At 31.5% G+C, this 26,984-nt stretch overlaps 1 protein-coding gene across 1 annotated transcript in view; it reads right to left on the bottom strand.

The window, feature by feature from the left end:
• Nucleotides 1-26,984, bottom strand: part of LOC143227922 (medium-chain acyl-CoA ligase ACSF2, mitochondrial-like) — a 47,770-nt gene that overhangs the window by 1,570 nt on the left and 19,216 nt on the right. Inside the window, exons 2-7 of the mRNA XM_076459277.1 lie at nucleotides 15,076-15,171; nucleotides 11,311-11,459; nucleotides 10,382-10,473; nucleotides 9,985-10,061; nucleotides 3,673-3,780; nucleotides 3,323-3,471 (exon numbers count right to left, since the gene is read on the bottom strand). Coding sequence (XP_076315392.1) covers nucleotides 3,323-3,471; nucleotides 3,673-3,780; nucleotides 9,985-10,061; nucleotides 10,382-10,473; nucleotides 11,311-11,399 — 515 coding nt within the window. The 5' untranslated portion in view covers nucleotides 11,400-11,459; nucleotides 15,076-15,171. The remainder of the gene's footprint in view (nucleotides 1-3,322; nucleotides 3,472-3,672; nucleotides 3,781-9,984; nucleotides 10,062-10,381; nucleotides 10,474-11,310; nucleotides 11,460-15,075; nucleotides 15,172-26,984) is intronic.

The following is a 26,984-nucleotide window of genomic DNA, read 5'->3' as shown; positions in this document are numbered from 1 at the left end:
CGTGGAAGGACGTCCAGGACGCTCATCATCTTCAATGGACTGTCGACCATCCTTAAAACGTTCATGCCACTTGAAACATGCCGTATGCTTCATAGCAACATCACCGTAAGCCGTGTTAAGCATAGCAAAAGTTTCAGTCGCAGATATTCCAAGTTTAACACAAAATTTCACAGCAAGTCGTTGCTCCTTCAGGTTATTCATTCTGAAATCCGCCAAACAAAAAAATCGCACTTCTTTTAAAACCGCGTAGCTAATACACAAATGAAGATATCTGCAATCGGAAAATGGCGTCGTAATCAGCTGATCTGTACAAACCTAGCGACACCAAGCGGATTCCCCTGGAACCAACTGGAGCCGCACAATTCAAACAGTCCGCGTATTTTTTGAACAACAAATCATCACAACTAATAGAAAGAAAGGCATTTCTTCCTTACATATCAGTAGAAAAACTTGATATCACCTTAGTTTTCTTAAGTCCTGCTCCACTAGGGGACAGTTTTATGAAAGTAAAATTCCTAATTGTCAATCCTTTTACAAAGAACGTAGTTTACAGCACTAGGTCCAAATAGAGATGCTTTTACCGTATCAACTTAACTTCACGTTGAAGAAAACAACCATATTATAAATCTAGAAATACCAAAATAATGAACAGAGAAAAAAACTCGAAACGTGGAGAAAGCTGTTTACATCCAAGCACAAGACAGTGGACCACCACCACGGATATTAATCTAAACAATGGACGACAGTTATACAATAGTGCATGAACACCACTAATAAAAGACATATAACATATTTGTTGTGGTTTTGATGTAAAGTTAAGCCTTTATTTTTACAATATATTAACTGAGGATAAAATATTATTTTATTTTGTTTTTCACTATGTAATACCTATAACCTATTACAACACAATGTACTGTATGTATGTTGTACATTATACTATACAGTATTATAACATAATATAGTGTATGTGTGTATGTAGTACAGTAATACCTATAACCTATTACAACACGATGTACTGAATGTATGTAGACCATTATACTATACTGTATTATAACATAATATAGTGTATGTGTGTATGTAGTACAGTAATACCTATAACCTATTACAACACAATGTACTGTATGTATGTAGACCATTATACTATACGGTATTACAACACAATGTACTGTATGTATGTAGTACATTATACTATACAGCATTACAACATAATATAGTGTATGTATGTATGTAGTACAGTAATACCTATAACCTATTACAACCTGATGTGCTGTATGTATGTGGTACATTATACTATACAGTATTATAACATAATATAGTTATGTATGTATGTATGTAATACAGTAATACCTATAACCTATTACAACCTGATGTACTGTATGTATGTGGTACGTTATACTATACAGTATTATAACATAATATAGTGTATGTGTGTATGTGGTACAGTAATACCTATAACCTATTACAACACGATGTACTGAATGTATGTAGTACGTTATACTATACAGTATTATAACATAATATACTGAATGTGTGTATGTAGTACAGTAATACCTATAACCTATTACAACACGATGTACTTTGTATGTATTGTATGTAATACGTTATACTATACGGTGTATATAACATAATATAGTGTATGTGTTGTGTATGTGGTACAGTAATACCTATAACCTATTACAACACAATGTACTGTGTGTATGGTAGTACGTTATACTATACAGTATTATAACATAATATAGTGTATGTGTGTATGTAGTACAGTAATATCTATAACCTATTACAACACAATGTACTGTATGTGTGTATGTAGTACATTATACTATACAGTATTATAACATAATATAGTGTATGTGTGTATTGTGTGGTGGTACGTTATACTATACAGTATTATAACATAATATAGTGTATGTGTGTGTGTGGTACATTATACTATACAGTGTTATAACATAATATAGTGTATGTGTGTGTTGGTATGTGGTACTATACTATACAGTATTATAACATAATATAGTGTATGTGTGTATGTAGTACATTATACTATACAGTATTATAACATAATATAGTGTATGTGTGTATGTAGTACAGTAATACCTATAACCTATTACAACACAATGTACTGTATGTATGTAGTACATTATACTATACAGGTATTATAACATAATATAGTTGTATGTTGTGTATGCAGTACAGTAATATCTATAACCTATTACAACACAATGTACTGTGTGTATTGTGTATGTAGTACATTATACTATACAGTATTATAACATAATATATGTATGTGTGTAATGTAATGGTACATTATACTATACAGTATTATAACATAATATAGTGTATGTGTGTATGTGGTACATTATACTATACAGTATTATAACATAATATAGTGTGTATGTATGTGTATGTAGTACAGTATACTATACAGTATTATAACATATTATATGTATTAGTGTATTGTATGTATGTGGTACATTATACTATACAGTATTATAACATAATATAGTGTATGTATTGTATGTAGTACATTATACTATACAGTATTATAACATAATATAGTGTATGTATGTGTGTATGTGGTACATTATACTATACAGTATTATAACATAATATAGTGTATGTATTGGTGATGTGGTACAGTATACTATACAGTATTATAACATAATATAGTGTGTATGTTGTGTATGTGGTGCATTATACTATACAGTATTATAACATAATATAGTGTATGTGTGTATGTAGTACATTATACTATACAGTATTATAACATAATATAGTGTATGTGTGTATGTAGTACAGTAATATCTATAACCTATTACAACACAATGTACTGTATGTGTGTATGTATGTAGTACATTATACTATACAGTATTATAACATAATATAGTGTATGTGTGTATGTAGTACATTATACTATACAGTATTATAACATAATATAGTGTATGTGTGTATGTAGTACATTATACTATACAGTATTATAACATAATATAGTGTATGTGTGTATGTAGTACAGTGTATACAGCTGTGCAGTATGTTACACTGTATTGTATTATAATACAATGTACTGTACTACAAAGTAGTATGTACGTAGTACAGTGTATACAGCAGTGTAGTACGTTACATTATATTGTATTGTAATATCCTACAATAAATGTAAATATTTTTTTACTCAGTTTAACCTTCCAAACAATTGTTTTACGACGTAACTGTGATTGGACAGATGTTTTTTTCATCAGCTATCTCTACACTTTCCTCTGTCTGTAACGAATCTGCCCCATGAGGTGGGTAGAATAAAGTGAAAGATAGATATTGGTAAAACTAGTCTTACCCAGTCCGGTACCAACGATCTGGACTCATGACCTCTGCAGTTTTCTGCTCATCACCCCAATACCCCAAGAAAGTCACATGACCTCGTGTACAAAGTTCACCTTTTGTGTTGACCGGAACTATATGCCCGTTTTTGTCGATTATTTTCACCTGTGGATGATGTCAGATATATTAATTCAACAAATAATGGAAGAGAGTTAAATCACGTGACCTTTGTCTAGTATGATTTATATTTAGTGTGTTCTCGTTATTATGATAGGTCACTCACAGACAAAGGTGTTTTTTATAATAATTTTATGTTCTATAATACTTATTAACAGTGAAGAGGTTTACTCTAAGATAAACAGATACCTCGACGTGGTCAAAGGGAGTGCCCACGGTATGGTATTTCTTATCAGTACGCTCTCCTGAACGTGTTGCCAGAGTCGCTGGGCTGTTTTCTGTTGTTCCATACCCATTCTACATGATAGAAAATAAAACCAGAATAAAAACTGTTAGAGGAAAAATATAATTCAAGAATGTTGTTTGTTAAAGGGGTAAAACGAAATTACTGAGGATACCTTATACTTATAAAACGTAAGTCATGAGGGTTACACAAAACATAACTTCTAAAGGTTATAGGGATAAAATGTAATTACATAGGGATTTCTTATGAGGATAAACATTATCTATCAAGGATGGGTTTTTCTCTTTATTGGCTACAGTTATCACATGACTAGCTAATTTGTATATTAAAAACCATTTTAATATAAATCACTTAATCCTCCATACAAAAACAGATCTGAAGATATTTATTGGTGGTCAAAAACCAATAAAGTCTTTGCAGGTGGTGATTAGGCTTGTAATATTTGACTGTATTTAGTGTTGAAAGAAGGAAGACATCACCACGTTTTCTTTGCAAATCTGCTTTTTACTAAACATTTAACTAACATTAAGCAAGCCCGAGAGATGCGACATCTTTTGTTTTCCTCTTATTAAACATAAGCAAAGAAAGCAACTTCATACACATAATCTCGCTGTATTTAAACCTCTGTAAACTGTTTCTACCACTTATGGCTTGGCAGTAATAAATCCAACTGGTAACTGTCCAAACATAGACTTTCAGAAGTCTTATTAAGTCTTTGTTTTATTTTATTTAATAAAAACATAACCCAGAAAACTTAAGTTTTCTCATTTTTAATATACAAATTAGCTAGTCATGTGATAACTGTAGCCAATAAAATGTTGAAGTGAAATGTAACGGATCACATGTATATTTTGACATTCGTAGGTAGTGTAGTGTCTCCAAAAATTAACCGTATTTTAGAGGAGCATGAAACAGGTATTTTGGACATAAACTCTTTACTCATTGATTATAAAGTCATGTTCACACTGTATATTTAGAATTTACAAGACAGCAATATTCTTCGTACTCAGTAGCACTGGAAAACAAAGGAATATGGATCAGCTTGATGCACCAGGACCACCCAAAAACAGACCTTCAATTAACCAACTATGATGATAAAAAAGCAGTCTTTGTAAGAGGTGATAATCTACGTATCCAAAAGAACTGGTGTATGGAATTACGTTATGCAAATCTAATAGTAAATAGGCAGACAACAATTTATGAACGTAACAAATTAGTTTTATTTTTTGTGAACATACTAGATATTCTAATAGAACATTAGTCTGTCTCCTTCATGTACATAATGCAGTGTGTTCCCCCCAAAACATAACCACTTCATACGCATATAAATTAATGTCTGTCAAGTTATCAGTAAGCAACATAACCCACAACGATCTCTGTCTGGAAAAGTGAAACCGTCACAACTTCGAGCGGCTTGAGTAAAAAAACAGCATTAAAGTTATTCCATGTTATGATATATCAATTATGCCGTTAGGTGAAGTGCCTATGTATTCTTGTATGATTGAACTGTTAAAATGGGCGTTGGGACTCTGATGTTCCCCTACACTATATAAACAAGATAAAGTAGTTGAGGTGTGATAGAACTAAAAACCACTCTACAGAAATATTGTAAAGATGCTTGATTGTCAGTTAGATTATGGCCTGACGTGACGACATGAACTGTAATGACGTGGTGTGATACCAAAATTGTTTTAATATAATTTATGCATTATCCAAGTTTCATGCCAAACATTTCAGGAATATCTTTACTGTCGAGTTATTGCTTGTAGAACTTCGTGAATGTTTAAGTTTCTAAATAGCTCTAGGTTTTGTTGTTGTGAACAGACATGGCTGATTTAACTGAAGAAAATAAATCTGAATTATTTTCTTAAATAAACGTTTATATTTTTTTCTTCAGTTAACAAACTTTTCAGTCAATGTTAAGCTTAACAGATAATATTATGTTGTTGTGTGTGAGATTCATGTTTCTATCTAGAGTCAGGCATGGACCACTACTTCTGTATATCTGGATTGTGAACCCGACAACTTATGGTTCGTGTCCCATTACTGTAAACATTCCAGAACTCCACAGTATTATTAGATCATACAAGAGTTGGTGGAGGGTGCTGTTCACTTCACTAACCATCATTCATTTAACTTAGTAATTAAAAGCTAGAAATGGCTGGTGCAGATAGCCCTTTATTTTGGGCTTGTTAGTTAGGGCAATCGACTCACAATTGGATTGTTACGAGTTCGAATCATTGTTCCACTGAACATGCTCTCACTTTCATCCATGGGGCATTGTAAGGTGATAATGAAATCCACTAACAGGTGGTAAAAGAGATGGCAGTGGGTGGTGATGACTAGCTACCTTCCCTTTAGCCTTTCAGTGCTAAACAAGGAATAGATAACACAGTTAACCCTCGTGTAGCTTTGTACAAAATTCTAAACAAATCAAAGCTTCATGTAAACTGGTTTAAAACTCTTTAAAATAGCATCATGTAATAAATGGTATTATAGTGTTGTGTTAATTAGTGTTATATCTCTCATATCACTATTGTGTTACAGATATTCAGTGTTATTGGTTACATAGTTTTCATCTTCAACGGTTGTTGTTGTGTTAACAGGTTTGAAGCTTATAATGTCATCAGTGTTTTCCAGTGACAAAGTGGACTTATCAACATTGAAAACCAGGTTTTGATACCTGTGGTGGGCAGAGTACAGATAGCCAATAGTGTAATTTTGTGCTTAACGTCAAATAATTTTTGTTTAAATTTTACTGGCCAAAATCCTGTATTCATTATTATAGCATGATTTGATAGTCTGGAGGTCTCAGGTACGAAACCCTATCAACGAATGTTGTAATATGACAATCAATTTCACAATATGTTGATAAAAGAATAGCCCAAGCATTGGTGGTGTTGGGTAGCTAACTGCCTTCACTCTAGCCTATTACTTCCAACTTAGGAGCAACTGGTGCAGCCCCTCTAGTGAGCTTTGTGTAAAATTTAAAAGAAGTTAAACTTTGTTTAGCAGTGAGATGATTTAAAATTCTTACTGCAAAATTTTGCCGCCTCAGTCGCTCAGCAATAGGTCTCTGGACTTACGACGCTGAAAACTGGGTATCGATACCTGTGTCAAGCACATCACAAACAGTTTATTGTGACAACTAAAAGAGTGAAAAACAACTGATCTGATAACAATAACAACTGATCTGATTACAATAACAACTGATCTGATAACAATAACAACTGATCTGATAACAATAACAACTGATCTGATAACAATAACAACTGATCTGATTACAATAACAACTGATCTGATAACAATAACAACTGATCTGATAACAATAACAACTGATCTGATAACAATAACAACTGATCTGATAACAATAACAACTGATCTGATTACAATAACAACTGATCTGATAACAATAACAACTGATCTGATTACAATAACAACTGATCTGATAACAATAACAACTGATCTGATAACAATAACAACTGATCTGATAACAATAACAACTGATCTGATTACAATAACAACTGATCTGATAACAATAACAACTGATCTGATAACAATAACAACTGATCTGATAACAATAACAACTGATCTGATTACAATAACAACTGATCTGATAACAATAACAACTGATCTGATAACAATAACAACTGATCTGATAACAATAACAACTGATCTGATAACAATAACAACTGATCTGATAACAATAACAACTGATCTGATTACAATAACAACTGATCTGATAACAATAACAACTGATCTGATTACAATAACAACTGATCTGATAACAATAACAACTGATCTGATAACAATAACAACTGATCTGATAACAATAACAACTGATCTGATAACAATAACAACTGATCTGATAACAATAACAACTGATTTGATTACAATAACAACTGATCTGATAACAATAACAACTGATCTGATAACAATAACAACTGATCTGATAACAATAACAACTGATCTGATTACAATAACAACTGATCTGATTACAATAACAACTGATCTGATAACAATAACAACTGATCTGATAACAATAACAACTGATCTGATAATTATAGTTACTTCACACATTTTACAAACTTCAATCAACTATCAACTTGTTTTCATAAACCATTCTCTACTGGTAGGTTGCATATATTGTGTCTTAGTTTTAATATTTTGATTTAGATTTTTGTCTGTTAATTAAAATGATTACAACAATCTAGAAGTCTCGGTTAGTATGTAGAAGTGGGAGTTGGTTATAGGTACAAGAATCAGTGAAGTACTGAGTGAATGTGAAATGAGAGCATTATTCAGATCAGTGTTAGTGATGAAAGATATCAGTTACTCTGTTGATTAGCTATTGAACTGTACAAGTGTATTTGTAAATTAAGCATTGTAGCATTAGCGAGGAACTTGTGTTGAAGGCTAGTTTGTGAACTTGGGCCTACAATTTGTGTCAAAGTGAATGCAGCCTGTACGTTACTGTTACGTGGACTGGAGTTAGCATCTTCATTATTATTTTGTACCAAATAATCCAAAATAACCTGGCAAACAATAGAATACTTCACAATAATATTCTAGGTTTGTTAGAAGTCTCACTGTTAAACATATTTATATAGAAATGATCAGACACGATTTTGTAAGTAAAATATCAGGTCATCTCATAAGCAGTCCGAAAATTTAATACAGAAAGTGTATCATTATTTCTGTCTTTATAGAAGTCTTTAATAACTAAAATATGTAGTAGGACGTGTATAAAAATGTTCAGACAAATAAAAGAAACTTACCCAACTCCACTTTTTCAGATCATTAATCAAATAAACCCTTATGAAGATGGATGTGTCTGTGGTGCACATTAGACATATAATGTTTTATGAGTTTAAAAAAGGTAATAGTGCAATAGAAACTACACGACCCCATGGTTTGGGGTCTCTTAATGAAAGAAAATGTCGAAGGTGGTTTCAGTAATTCAGATCAGGTGACTACAGCTTAAGTGATGCGCCACGTTCAGGTCGTCCTGTTGAGTTTAATGATGACTTGTTGTTTGCTACACTTGATGAAGATTGTGTTGTAACACTTGAAGAACTAGTACAGAAGCTTAATTCAACCCATTAAACAGTTCACTATCATCTGCAACAGTTTAGGAAGGTGTCAAAACTTGGAAAATGGGTCCCACATGATTTGACAGAAGCCAACCTTAGAGAAAGAGTGGACATTTTCACTTTTCTTCACTCTGGTGAACATAACTCACCATTTTTGGACATGTTAGTGACTGGAGATGAAAAATGGATATATTATAAAAATGTTAAGCACCGCAGACAATGCTTCAGTGCAGGTAAACTGGCTAAAGCAGAGCCCAAAATGGACCTGCACCAGAGGAAGGTCTTATTAAGCATTTGGTGGGATATTGTTGGTGTGATTCACTTTGAGTTGCTGTCACTCAATGTAACGATTACATCAGACTTTTACTGTAAACAGTTAGAGCGCTTCATGGCCCCATACAACAAGAATCACATCTGTAAAGACTGAAGATCTAGACTGGGAAAAACTTCCACATCTTCATTATTCTTCAGACTTTGTCCCATCTGATTATCATCCATTCTGAAGTTTACAGAACTATCCTGATGGTAAACAGCTTGTAACACATGAAGATGTCAAAACTACCATCTCTACATTCTTTTCCTCTAAATCCCAATAATTTTTTATAGAAGTGACATTCAGAAGCTTGTGAATCGTTGACAGGAAGTAATTAATAATAATGGAAGATCCATTAAATAACATTAAAATTCTTTTCCTTTTTCTGAACCTAAAATCGGACATTACTTAATGGATGACCTGATAAAAGAGAGCCCCTGAAGGAACTAAATAAATATTGACATATTTCCTTCCCAACTCTTTGACCCTCGGTCCCATCTCATTCTGGTAAATCAACACTTAGGTAGCTGAACTGGTCAGCAGTCTTATAGGACGAACATGTTTGGTGATTCGAACCTACGAGAATCAGATTCCAAGTTGAGCACCCCTTAACCATCAAGCTATTTGCTACTAATTTTGTTTAAATGTTTGTATAGACTATTATGGACTTACAAGCTGTTTGACACAGAAATAATTTTGGATAATGTGTTTAACATTCCTACAGATCCACCTAAACTCCAGAGTATTATATCTTTATATATCGCATGTACTTTCTATAAACACGTGAAAACAGCTAACTGAAAGACCTATTCGGGTAATAAATTATTTTTATAAAGTCTGGACCATATTACAATGATGTTTGTTATTTTCATCTTTTCTTCTATTTGTCTCCACAGCTCCACGGGACATGGGGCTCCTCCAGTAACAGCTGGAGAAGGAAAAGAAAACAAAATCAAACCAAACAAATGCAACTTTTTTATATTTAAGTGGTCATATACAAGTGGTTGTGAGAAACACTCATGGGAGAGTATTTGTATGAAGGAATAAAGAGAAATGAATATATCTGGGGTATCAAACATATTGAGATCTCTATAGAAAAACCAAATGATAAACATTTCTCTTGTTTATATAACATGTAAACTTATTAAACTACCTAATTAATTATCAAGTGTAAACTGTACCTATGTTGATTTACTGACAAACATTTGTTCTAGTGTTTGTACAAACATAGCTGAAATATTTATTTACCTGTTTTAAGGCTGGATAGATCAGTCTGGTCAATAACTGGATGGTTTACCATGTCAACGAACATAGTTGGTGTTCCCATGACAACAGAACACCTAACAAGGAAAGATAACTGTTAGGTAGAATAGTGGATGTTCTCATGATGATGGTACATCTAACAGGAAACAAGCGTTAGGTAGAATAGTGGACGTTATCATGATAATGGTACATCTAACAAGAAACAAGCGTTAGGTAGAATAGTGGACGTTATCATGATAATGGTACATCTAACAAGAAACAAGCGTTAGGTAGAATAGTGGACGTTATCATGATAATGGTACATCTAACAAGAAACAAGCGTTAGGTAGAATAGTGGACGTTATCATGATGATGGTACATTTAACAGGAAACAAGCGTTAGGTAGAATAGTGGACGTTATCATGATAATGGTACATCTAACAAGAAACAAGCGTTAGGTAGAATAGTGGATGTTATAATGATAATGGTACATCTAACAAGAAACAAGCGTTAGGTAGAATAGTGGACGTTATCATGATAATGGTACATCTAACAAGAAACAAGTTAGGTAGAATAGTGGATGTTATAATGATAATGGTACATCTAACAAGAAACAAGCGTTAGGTAGAATAGTGGACGTTATCATGATAATGGTACATCTAACAAGAAACAAGTTAGGTAGAATAGTGGATGTTCTCATGATGATGGTACATCTAACAAGAAACAAGCGTTAGGTAGAATAGTGGACGTTATCATGATGATGGTACATCTAACAGAAAGAGTAATTGTTTTAAAAACAACACAGCCTATACATCACTGAATAATTTATTTCTAAAACTCCAAGAAGGTGATGATTTAGTTGCTGTAACATAATGTTACCTTCATGGTTCATACATTATATATAAAACAAAATACACTTTACTACTTGGTCTTACCGTTCGTTTTCAATAGCCTCAAGGGTTGCTAAAGGGTCAAAAAAAGCTGATGGAAACACAGTCATTTTACGATGAACAAAGGTTGCCATGCTTCCGGCTAAGGAGCCAAACGTATGAAACAATGGTAAAGGGATGCAGTCAACAGATGTCTACAACAGACAACATATACCCATCACTAGATGATGAAATGGTGCAATAAACCAGATTTAACTACCACTGAAACATGAAACAACAGTCTATTATTAGGAGATAAAAATGGTTCAGTTGACCATATATAACTATTATCAAAAGATGGAGTTGGTTCTACAGAACATGTATAGCTATCATTACAAGACGAAGACAGTTCAACAGAACACATACACCTATCATTACAAGAAAAAAATGGTCCAACAGAACACATGATTATCATTAGCAGTTGAAGATGGTTCAACAGAACACATATAGCTCTCATTACAAGACGAAGATGGTTCAACAAAACACATATAGCTCTCATTATAAGACGAAGATGGTTCAACAAAACACATATAGCTCTCTTTACAAGACGAAGATGGTTCAACAAAACACATATAGCTCTCATTATAAGACGAAGATGGTTCAACAAAACACATATAGCTCTCATTACAAGACGAAAATGGTTCAACAAAACACATATAGCTCTCATTACAAGACAAAGATGGTTCAACAAAACACATATAGCTCTCATTACAAGACGAAGATGGTTCAACAAAACACATATAGCTCTCATTACAAGACGAAGATGGTTCAACAAAATACACACAGCTATCATTAGAAGTTGAAGATGGTTCATTAGAATACATATAGTTATCATTAAAAGTGGAAAATGGTTCAAGAAAACACATTAAGCTATCATTACAAGACGAAGACAGTTCAACAGAACACATATAGCTCTCATTACAAGACGAAGATGGTTCAACAAAACACATATAGCTCTCATTACAAGACGAAGATGGTTCAACAAAACACATATAGCTCTCATTACAAGACGAAGATGGTTCAACAAAACACATATAGCTCTCATTACAAGACGAAGATGGTTCAACAAAACACATATAGCTCTCATTATAAGACGAAGATGGTTCAACAAAACACATATAGCTCTCATTACAAGACGAAGATGGTTCAACAAAACACATATAGCTCTCATTATAAGACGAAGATGGTTCAACAAAACACATATAGCTCTCATTACAAGACGAAGATGGTTCAACAAAACACATATAGCTCTCATTACAAGACGAAGATGGTTCAACAAAACACATATAGCTCTCATTATAAGACGAAGATGGTTCAACAAAACACATATAGCTCTCATTACAAGACGAAGATGGTTCAACAAAACACATATAGCTCTCATTACAAGACGAAGATGGTTCAACAAAATACACACAGCTATCATTAGAAGTTGAAGATGGTTCACTAGAATACATATAGTTATCATTAGAAGTGGAAAATGGTTCAAGAAAACACATTAAGCTATCATTACAAGACGAAGACAGTTCAACAGAACACATATAGCTCTCATTACAAGACGAAGATGGTTCAACAAAACACATATAGCTCTCATTACAAGACGAAGATGGTTCAACAAAACACATATAGCTCTCATTACAAGACGAAAATGGTTCAACAAAACACATATAGCTCTCATTACAAGACGAAGATGGTTCAACAAAACACATATAGCTCTCATTAGAAGACGAAGATGGTTCAACAAAACACATATAGCTCTCATTACAAGACGAAGATGGTTCAACAAAATACACACAGCTATCATTAGAAGTTGAAGATGGTTCACTAGAATACATATAGTTATCATTAGAAGTGGAAAATGGTTCAAAAAAACACATTAAGCTATCATTACAAGACGAAGACAGTTCAACAGAACACATATAGCTCTCATTACAAGACGAAGATGGTTCAACAAAACACATATAGCTCTCATTACAAGACGAAGATGGTTCAACAAAACACATATAGCTCTCATTACAAGACGAAAATGGTTCAACAAAACATATAGCTCTCATTACAAGACGAAGATGGTTCAACAAAACACATATAGCTCTAATTAGAAGACGAAGATGGTTCAACAAAACACATATAGCTCTCATTACAAGACGAAGATGGTTCAACAAAACACATATAGCTCTCATTATAAGACGAAGATGGTTCAACAAAACACATATAGCTCTCATTACAAGACGAAGATGGTTCAACAAAACACATATAGCTCTCATTACAAGACGAAGATGGTTCAACAAAACACATATAGCTCTCATTATAAGACGAAGATGGTTCAACAAAACACATATAGCTCTCATTACAAGACGAAAATGGTTCAACAAAACACATATAGCTCTCATTACAAGACAAAGATGGTTCAACAAAACACATATAGCTCTCATTACAAGACGAAGATGGTTCAACAAAACACATATAGCTCTCATTACAAGACGAAGATGGTTCAACAAAATACACACAGCTATCATTAGAAGTTGAAGATGGTTCATTAGAATACATATAGTTATCATTAGAAGTGGAAAATGGTTCAAGAAAACACATTAAGCTATCATTACAAGACGAAGACAGTTCAACAGAACACATATAGCTCTCATTACAAGACGAAGATGGTTCAACAAAACACATATAGCTCTCATTACAAGACGAAGATGGTTCAACAAAACACATATAGCTCTCATTACAAGACGAAGATGGTTCAACAAAACACATATAGCTCTCATTACAAGACGAAGATGGTTCAACAAAACACATATAGCTCTCATTATAAGACGAAGATGGTTCAACAAAACACATATAGCTCTCATTACAAGACGAAGATGGTTCAACAAAACACATATAGCTCTCATTACAAGACGAAGATGGTTCAACAAAAAACACACAGCTATCATTAGAAGTTGAAGATGGTTCACTAGAATACATATAGTTATCATTAGAAGTGGAAAATGGTTCAAGAAAACACATTAAGCTATCATTACAAGACGAAGACAGTTCAACAGAACACATATAGCTCTCATTACAAGACGAAGATGGTTCAACAAAACACATATAGCTCTCATTACAAGACGAAGATGGTTCAACAAAACACATATAGCTCTCATTACAAGACGAAAATGGTTCAACAAAACACATATAGCTCTCATTACAAGACGAAGATGGTTCAACAAAACACATATAGCTCTCATTACAAGACGAAGATGGTTCAACAGATGAGAAATAACTGACTTTAATGATAATTAACCAGTCAAAACAAAACTATTACTAGAGATTTTTAAACAGAGACCACATAACTATATCTAAAGATCGATAAACAGACAAAACAAATAACTATATCTAAATTTGGTTAAATAGACAAAACAAAGCTCTCTTTGAAGATGGTTAAACAGATGATATAACTATCACTATAGATGGTTAACAACTATCTGTAGTGGGTTGTCAACAATTATATCAAATTTGACACTTATAGAGCAGAAGAGAAACAAGGTTACACGACATCTAAATAAGCTTGATGTCATATTGTGATGTCAAATAACTACCAACAACTAGAAATCAAGGCAAGATGTTTCTGACAAGATATACAAATTACATCTGCTTTTTAATCAGGCTTAGTGGATTTAGTACAACACTGTGTTCATAAACACTTTCCAATTCACATTTACATAACACGTTTCAAATAATTTTCTTATGATTGACATTAAATATGGTATTGACATTAAAGATGGTACATACCACACCAGGTATTGAGATTCGGGTGTAAAACACCAGACCATTGTTAATGAGGTTAAAATGAGACAAAGTTGCTGCTTTAGCTTGACCTGTTGACCCCTGGAAATGAGAAAAAAAAATCTATGTTACATAAATTAATACTATTCTGGTGTATGTTACATACACTGATATTATTCTGTTGTATGCTAGTTAACTTATACTATTGTTATGAATGTTACATAGATTAATAGTTTTAATATTCTAAATTAGACCACAAGTTGACTGCTACCTCAAAACAAAGTTAAACAACAAAACATAACACTAACCAAAGTAGTACAACAATATACAGAATTAACAAAAGTAGTAGGACAATACACAACATTAACCAGAATAGTACAATGACATACAACATTAACCAAAGTAGTGGAACAATACGCAACATTAACAAGAATAGTACAACAATATAGAACATTAACAAAAGTTCTACAATAATATACAACATCAGCTAAAGTAGTACAACAATACACAAGACTAACCAAAGTAGTACAACAACATACAACATTAATCAAAGTAGTAAAACAATACACAACATCAACCAAAGTAGTACAACAATATTAAACATAAACCAATGTAGTACAACACAATATAACATTAACAACAGTAGTACAACAATACACAACATTAACCAAAGTAGTACAAAAATATACAACATTAACCATAGTAGTAAAACAATAAACAACATCAACCAAAGTAGTACAACACAATACAACATTAACAACAGTAGTACAACAATATAAAACACCAACTCAAGTAGTACAACAATACACAACATATATCATAGTAGTAAAACAATACACAACATCAACCAAAGTAGTACAACAAAATACAACAACAGTAGTAAAACAATACACAACATCAACCAAAGTAGTACAACAAAATACAACAACAATAGTAAAACAATACACAACATTAATCAAAGTAGTACAACAATATAAAACACCAACTCAAGTAGTAGAACAATACACAACATTAATCATAGTAGTAAAACAATACACAACATCAACCAAAGTAGTACAACACAATACAACATTAACAACAGTAGTAAACAATATAAAACACCAACTCAAGTAGTACAACAATACACAACATTAATCATAGTAGTAAAACAATACACAACATCAACCAAAGTAGTACAACAAAATACAACATCAACAACAGTAGTAAAACAATACACAACATCAACCAAAGTAGTACAACAATATTAAACATCAACCAAAGAAAAACAACACAATACAACATTAACAACAGTAGTACAACAATATAAAACACCAACTCAAGTAGTACAACAATACACAACGTTATTCATAGTAGTAAACAAATACACAACATTAACCAAAGTAGTACAACAAAATACAACATCAACAACAGTAGTAAAACAATACAAAACATTAACCAAAATAGTACAACACAATACAACAATAACAACAGTAGTAAAACAATACACAACATTAACCAAAGTAGTACATCACAATACAACATCAACAACAGTAGTACAACAATACACAACATTAACCAAAGTAGTACAACACAATACATTAACAACAGTAGTAAAACAATACACAACATCAACCAAAGTAGTACAACACAATACATTAACAACAGTAGTACAACAATACACAACATTAACCAAAGTAGTAGAACACAATACATTAACAACAGTAGTAAAACAATACACAACATCAACCAAAGTAGTACAACACAATAAATTAACAACAGTAGTACAACAATACACAACATTAACCAAAGTAGTACAACACAATACATTAACAACAGTAGTAAAACAATACACAACATTAACCAAAGTAGTACAACATAATACATTAACAACAGTAGTACAACAATACACAACATTAACCAAAGTAGTACAACATAATGCATTAACAACAGTAGTAGAACAATACACAACATTAACCAAAGTAGTACAACATAATGCATTAACAACATTAGTAGAACAATACATAACATTAAAAAAAGTAGTACAACACAATACATTAACAACAGTGTACAACAATACACAACATTAACCAAAGTAGTACAACACAATACAACATCAACAACAGTAGTAAAACGATACACAACATTAACCAAAGTAGTACACCACAATACATCAACAACAGTAGTAAAACAATACACAACATTAACCAAAGTAGTACAACAATATACAACATTAACCATAGTAATAAAACAATACACAACATCACCCAAAGTAGTACAACACAATACAAAATCAACAATAGTAGTACAAGAATACACAACATTAACCAAAGTCGTACAAAACAATACAACACCAACAACAGTAGTAAAACAATACACAACATCAACCAAAGTAGTACAACACAATGCAACATCAACAACAGTAGTAAAACAATACACAACATTAACCAAAGTAGTACAACACAATAAAACAATAACAACAGTAGTAAAACAATACACAACATTAACCAAAGTAGTACAACACAATACATTAACAACAGTAGTACAACAATACACAACATTAACCAAAGTAGTACAACACAATACATTAACAACAGTAGTAAAACAATACACAACATTAACCAAAGTAGTACAACACAATACATTAACAACAGTAGTACAACAATACACAACATTAACCAAAGTAGTACAACACAATACATTAACAACAGTAGTAAAACAATACACAACATCAACCAAAGTAGTACAACACAATACATTAGCAACAGTAGTACAACAACACACAACATTAACCAAAGTAGTACAACACAATACATTAACAACAGTAGTACAACAATACACAACATTAACCAAAGTAGTACAACACAATACATTAACAACAGTAGTAAAACAATACACAACATTAACCAAAGTAGTACAACATAATAAATTAACAACAGTAGTACAACAATACACAACATTAACCAACGTAGTACAACATAATGCATTACAACAGTAGTAGAACAATACACAACATTAACCAAAGTAGTACAACATAATACATTAACAACATTAGTAGAACAATACATAACATTAACCAAAGTAGTACAACACAATACATCAACAACAGTAGTAAAACAATACACAACATTAAACAAAGTAGTACAACAACATACAACATTAACCATAGTAATAAAACAATACACAACATCAACCAGTGTAGTACAACACAATACAACATCAACAACAGTAGTACAACAATACACAACATTAACCAAAGTAGTACAACACAATACATTAACAACAGTAGTAAAACAATACACAACATTAACCAAAGTAGTACAACATAATACATTAACAACAGTAGTACAACAAAATACAACATCAACAACAGTAGTAAAACAATACACAACATCAACCAAAGTAGTACAACAATATTAAACATCAACCAAAGAAAAACAACACAATACAACATTAACAACAGTAGTACAACAATATAAAACACCAACTCAAGTAGTACAACAATACACAACGTTATTCATAGTAGTAAACAAATACACAACATTAACCAAAGTAGTACAACAAAATACAACATCAACAACAGTAGTAAAACAATACAAAACATTAACCAAAATAGTACAACACAATACAACAATAACAACAGTAGTAAAACAATACACAACATTAACCAAAGTAGTACATCACAATACAACATCAACAACAGTAGTACAACAATACACAACATTAACCAAAGTAGTACAACACAATACATTAACAACAGTAGTAAAACAATACACAACATCAACCAAAGTAGTACAACACAATACATTAACAACAGTAGTACAACAATACACAACATTAACCAAAGTAGTACAACACAATACATTAACAACAGTAGTAAAACAATACACAACATCAACCAAAGTAGTACAACACAATACATTAACAACAGTAGTACAACAATACACAACATTAACCAAAGTAGTACAACACAATACATTAACAACAGTAGTAAAACAATACACAACATTAACCAAAGTAGTACAACATAATACATTAACAACAGTAGTACAACAATACACAACATTAACCAAAGTAGTACAACATAATGCATTAACAACAGTAGTAGAACAATACACAACATTAACCAAAGTAGTACAACATAATGCATTAACAACATTAGTAGAACAATACATAACATTAAAAAAAGTAGTACAACACAATACATTAACAACAGTGTACAACAATACACAACATTAACCAAAGTAGTACAACACAATACAACATCAACAACAGTAGTAAAACGATACACAACATTAACCAAAGTAGTACACCACAATACATCAACAACAGTAGTAAAACAATACACAACATTAACCAAAGTAGTACAACAATATACAACATTAACCATAGTAATAAAACAATACACAACATCACCCAAAGTAGTACAACACAATACAAAATCAACAATAGTAGTACAAGAATACACAACATTAACCAAAGTAGTACAAAAACAATACAACACCAACAACAGTAGTAAAACAATACACAACATCAACCAAAGTAGTACAACACAATGCAACATCAACAACAGTAGTAAAACAATACACAACATTAACCAAAGTAGTACAACACAATAAAACAATAACAACAGTAGTAAAACAATACACAACATTAACCAAAGTAGTACAACACAATACATTAACAACAGTAGTACAACAATACACAACATTAACCAAAGTAGTACAACACAATACATTAACAACAGTAGTAAAACAATACACAACATTAACCAAAGTAGTACAACACAATACATTAACAACAGTAGTACAACAATACACAACATTAACCAAAGTAGTACAACACAATACATTAACAACAGTAGTAAAACAATACACAACATCAACCAAAGTAGTACAACACAATACATTAGCAACAGTAGTACAACAATACACAACATTAACCAAAGTAGTACAACACAATACATTAACAACAGTAGTACAACAATACACAACATTAACCAAAGTAGTACAACACAATACATTAACAACAGTAGTAAAACAATACACAACATTAACCAAAGTAGTACAACATAATAAAACAGTTAACAACAGTAGTAACAACAATACACAACATTAACCAAAGTAGTACAACACATAATGCATTACAACAGTAGTACAACAATACACAACATTAACCAAAGTAGTACAACATAATACATTAACAACATTAGTAGAACAATACATAACATTAACCAAAGTAGTACAACACAATACATCAACAACAGTAGTAAAACAATACACAACATTAAACAAAGTAGTACAACAACATACAACATTAACCATAGTAATAAAACAATACACAACATCAACCAGTGTAGTACAACACAATACAACATCAACAACAGTAGTACAACAATACACAACATTAACCAAAGTAGTACAACACAATACATTAACAACAGTAGTAAAACAATACACAGCATCAACCAAAGTAGTACAACACAATACATTAGCAACAGTAGTACAACAATACACAACATCAACCAAAGTAGTACAACACAATACATTAACAACAGTAGTAACAACAATACACAACATCAACCAAAGTAGTACAACACAATACATTAACAACAGTAGTACAACAATACACAACATTAACCAAAGTAGTACAACACAATACATTAACAACAGTAGTACAACAACACACAACATCAACCAAAGTAGTACAACACAATACAACATCAACAACAGTAGTACAACAATACACAACATTAACCAAAGTAGTACAACACAATACATTAACAACAGTAGTACAACAATACACAACATCAACCAAAGTAGTACAACACAATACATTAACAACAGTAGTAAAACAATACACAACAGTAACCAAAGTAGTACAACACAATACATTAACAACAGTAGTAAAACAATACACAACATCAACCAAAGTAGTACAACACAATACATTAACAACAGTAGTACAACAATACACAACATCAACCAAAGTAGTACAACACAATACATTAACAACAGTAGTACAACAATACACAACATCAACCAAAGTAGTACAACACAATACATTAACAACAGTAGTACAACAATACACAACATTAACCAAAGTAGTACAACATAATACATTAACAACAGTAGTACAACAATACACAACATTAACCAAAGTAGTACAACACAATACATTAACAACAGTAGTACAACAATACACAACATCAACCAAAGTAGTACAACACAATACATTAACAACAGTAGTAAAACAATACACAGCATCAACCAAAGTAGTACAACACAATACATTAACAACAGTAGTACAACAATACACAACATCAACCAAAGTAGTACAACACAATACATTAACAACAGTAGTACAACAATACACAACATCAACCAAAGTAGTACAACACAATACATTAACAACAGTAGTACAACAATACACAACATCAACCAAAGTAGTACAACACAATACATTAACAACAGTAGTACAACAATACACAACATCAACCAAAGTAGTACAACACAATACATTAACAACAGTAGTACAACAATACACAACATTAACCAAAGTAGTACAACATAATACATTAACAACAGTAGTACAACAATACACAACATCAACCAAAGTAGTACAACACAATACAAGCATCAACAACAGTAGTACAACAATACACAACATTAACCAAAGTAGTACAACACAATACATTAACAACAGTAGTACAACAATACACAACATCAACAAAGTAGTACAACACAATACATTAACAACAGTAGTAAAACAATACACAACATCAACCAAAGTAGTACAACACAATACATTAACAACAGTAGTACAAAACAATACACAACATCAACCAAAGTAGTACAACACAATACATTAACAACAGTAGTACAACAATACACAACATTAACCAAAGTAGTACAACACAATACATTAACAACAGTAGTACAACAATACACAACATTAACCAAAGTAGTACAACACAATACATTAACAACAGTAGTACAACAATACACAACATTAACCAAAGTAGTACAACACAATACATTAACAACAGTAGTACAACAATACACAACATTAACCAAAGTAGTACAACACAATACATTAACAACAGTAGTACAACAATACACAACATCAACCAAAGTAGTACAACACAATACATTAACAACAGTAGTAAAACAATACACAACATCAACCAAAGTAGTACAACACAATACATTAACAACAGTAGTAAAACAATACACAACATCAACCAAAGTAGTACAACACAATACATTAACAACAGTAGTAAAACAATACACAACATCAACCAAAGTAGTACAACACAATACATTAACAACAGTAGTACAACAATACACAACATTAACCAAAGTAGTACAACACAATACATTAACAACAGTAGTACAACAATACACAACATTAACCAAAGTAGTACAACATAATACATTAACAACAGTAGTACAACAATACACAACATCAACCAAAGTAGTACAACACAATACAACATCAACAACAGTAGTAAAACAATACACAACATTAACCAAAGTAGTACAACACAATACATTAACAACAGTAGTACAACAATACACAACATTAACCAAAGTAGTACAACACAATACATTAACAACAGTAGTAAAACAATACACAACATCAACCAAAGTAGTACAACACAATACATTAACAACAGTAGTACAACAATACACAACATTAACCAAAGTAGTACAACACAATACATTAACAACAGTAGTAAAACAATACACAACATCAACCAAAGTAGTACAACACAATACATTAACAACAGTAGTACAACAATACACAACATTAACCAAAGTAGTACAACACAATACATTAACAACAGTAGTACAACAATACACAACATCAACCAAAGTAGTACAACACAATACATTAGCAACAGTAGTACAACAACAAACAACATCAACCAAAGTAGTACCAACACAATACATTAACAACAGTAGTACAACAATACACAACATTAACCAAAGTAGTACAACACAATACATTAACAACAGTAGTAAAACAATACACAACATCAACCAAAGTAGTACAACACAATACATTAACAACAGTAGTACAACAATACACAACATTAACCAAAGTAGTACCAACACAATACATTAACAACAGTAGTACAACAATACACAACATCAACCAAAGTAGTACAACACAATACATTAACAACAGTAGTAAAACAATACACAACATCAACCAAAGTAGTACAACACAATACATTAACAACAGTAGTAAAACAATACACAACATCAACCAAAGTAGTACAACACAATACATTAGCAACAGTAGTACAACAATACACAACATCAACCAAAGTAGTACAACACAATACATTAACAACAGTAGTACAACAATACACAACATCAACCAAAGTAGTACAACACAATACATTAACAACAGTAGTACAACAATACACACACATTAACCAAAGTAGTACAACACAATACATTAACAACAGTAGTAAAACAATACACAACATCAACCAAAGTAGTACAACACAATACATTAACAACAGTAGTACAACAATACACAACATCAATCAAAGTAGTACAACACAATACAACAAACAACAGTAGTAAAACAATACACAACATCAACCAAAGTAGTACAACAATACATAACATTAACCAAAGTAGTACAACACAATACACAACATCAACCAAAGTAGTACAACACAATACATTAACAACAGTAGTAAAACAATACACAACATTAACCAAAGTAGTACAACACAATACATTAACAACAGTAGTAAAACAATACACAACATTAACCAAAGTAGTACAACACAATACATTAAAACAGTAGTAAACAATAATGACAACATCAACCAAAGTAGTACAACACAATACATTAACAACAACAGTAGTAAAACAATACACAACATTAACCAAAGTAGTACAACACAATACAACAATAACAACAGTAGTAAAACAATACACAACATTAACCAAAGTAGTACAACACAATACATTAACAACAGTAGTACAACAATACACAACATTAACCAAAGTAGTACAACACAATACATTAACAACAGTAGTAAAACAATACACAACATCAACCAAAGTAGTACAACACAATACATTAACAACAGTAGTACAACAATACACAACATTAACCAAAGTAGTACAACACACAATAACAACAGTTAACAAACATTAACCAAAGTAACAGTAGTAAAACAATACACAACATCAACCAAAGTAGTACAACACAATACATTAACAACAGTAGTACAACAATACACAACATTAACCAAAGTAGTACAACACAATACATTAACAACAGTAGTACAACAATACACAACATCAACCAAAGTAGTACAACAATATTAAACATCAACCAAAGTAGTACAACAATACACAACATTAACCAAAGTAGTACAACACAATACATTAACACCAGTAGTACAACAATACACAACATCAACCAAAGTAGTACAACACAATACATTAACAACAGTAGTACAACAATACACAACATTAACCAAAGTAGTACAACAATACAATACATTAACAACAGTAGTAAAACAATACACAACATTAACCAAAGTAGTACAACACAATACATTAACAACAGTAGTAAAACAATACACAACATCAACCAAAGTAGTACAACACAATACATTAACAACAGTAGTACAACAATACACAACATTAACCAAAGTAGTACAACACAATACATTAACAACAGTAGTAAAACAATACACAACATTAACCAAAGTAGTACAACACAATACATTAACAACAGTAGTACAACAATACACAACATTAACCAAAGTAGTACAACACAATACATTAACAACAGTAGTAAAACAATACACAACATCAACCAAAGTAGTACAACACAATACATTAACAACAGTAGTACAACAATACACAACATTAACCAAAGTAGTACAACACAATACATTAACAACAGTAGTAAAACAATACACAACATTAACCAAAGTAGTACAACACAATACATTAACAAACACAACATTAACCAAAGTAGTAAACACAATACAATACACAACATTAACCAAAGTAGTACAACACAATACATTAACAACAGTAGTACAACAATACACAACATTAACCAAAGTAGTACAACACAATACATTCAACAACAGTAGTAAAACAATACACAACATTAACCAAAGTAGTACAACACAATACATTAACAACAGTAGTAAAACAATACACAACATTAACCAAAGTAGTACAACACAATACATTAACAACAGTAGTAAAACAATACACAACATTAACCAAAGTAGTACAACACAATACATTAACAACAGTAGTAGTTAACCAAAGTAGTACACAATACAACATTAACAACAGTAGTACAACAATACACAACATTAACCAAAGTAGTACAACACAATACAACATAACAACAGTAGTAAAACAATACACAACATCAACCAAAGTAGTACAACACAATAACATTAACAACAGTAGTAAAACAATACACAACATTAACCAAAGTAGTACAACACAATACATTAACAACAGTAGTAAAACAATACACAACATTAACCAAAGTAGTACAACACAATACATTAACAACAGTAGTACAACAATACACAACATTAACCAAAGTAGTACAACACAATACATTAACAACAGTAGTAAAACAATACACAACATTAACCAAAGTAGTACAACACAATACATTAACAACAGTAGTACAACAATACACAACATTAACCAAAGTAGTACAACACAATACATTAACAACAGTAGTAAAACAATACACAACATTAACCAAAGTAGTACAACACAATACATTAACAACAGTAGTACAACAATACACAACATTAACCAAAGTAGTACAACACAATACATTAACAACAGTAGTACAACAATACACAACATTAACCAAAGTAGTACAAACACAATACATTAACAACAGTAGTACAACAATACACAACATTAACCAAAGTAGTACAACACAATACATTAACAACAGTAGTAAAACAATACACAACATTAACCAAAGTAGTACAACACAATACATTAACAACAGTAGTACAACAATACACAACATCAACCAAAGTAGTACAACACAATACAAAGTTAACAACAGTAGTAAAACAATACACAACATTAACCAAAGTAGTACAACACAATACATTAACAACAGTAGTACAAACAATACACAACATTAACCAAAGTAGTACAACACAATACATTAACAACAGTAGTACAACAATACACAACATCAACCAAAGTAGTACAACACAATACAATTAACAACAGTAGTACAATACACAAACATCAACCAAAGTAGTACAACACAATACATTAACAACAGTAGTACAACAATACAACCAAAGTAGTACAACACAATACATTAACAACAGTAGTACAACAATACACAACATTAACCAAAGTAGTACAACACAATACATTAACAACAGTAGTACAACAATACACAACATCAACCAAAGTAGTACAACACAATACATTAACAACAGTAGTACAACAATACACAACATTAACCAAAGTAGTACAACACAATACATTAACAACAGTAGTACAACAATACACAACATCAACCAAAGTAGTACAACACAATACATTAACAACAGTAGTAAAACAATACACAACATTAACCAAAGTAGTACAACACAATACATTAACAACAGTAGTAAAACAATACACAACATCAACCAAAGTAGTACAACACAATACATTAAAACAACAGTAGTACAACAATACACAACATCAACCAAAGTAGTACAACACAATACATTAACAACAGTAGTACAACAATACACAACATCAACCAAAGTAGTACAACACAATACATTAACAACAGTAGTACAACAATACACAACATTAACCAAAGTAGTACAACATAATACATTAACAACAGTAGTACAACAATACACAACATTAACCAAAGTAGTACAACACAATACA

The sequence above is a fragment of the Tachypleus tridentatus genome, chromosome 10, assembly GCF_004210375.1.
Source record: "Tachypleus tridentatus isolate NWPU-2018 chromosome 10, ASM421037v1, whole genome shotgun sequence".
Taxonomy (NCBI): Eukaryota; Metazoa; Arthropoda; class Merostomata; order Xiphosura; family Limulidae; genus Tachypleus; species Tachypleus tridentatus.
The sequence above is the reverse complement of the archived record's forward strand: the minus strand, read 5'-3'. Positions and strand labels throughout refer to the sequence as shown.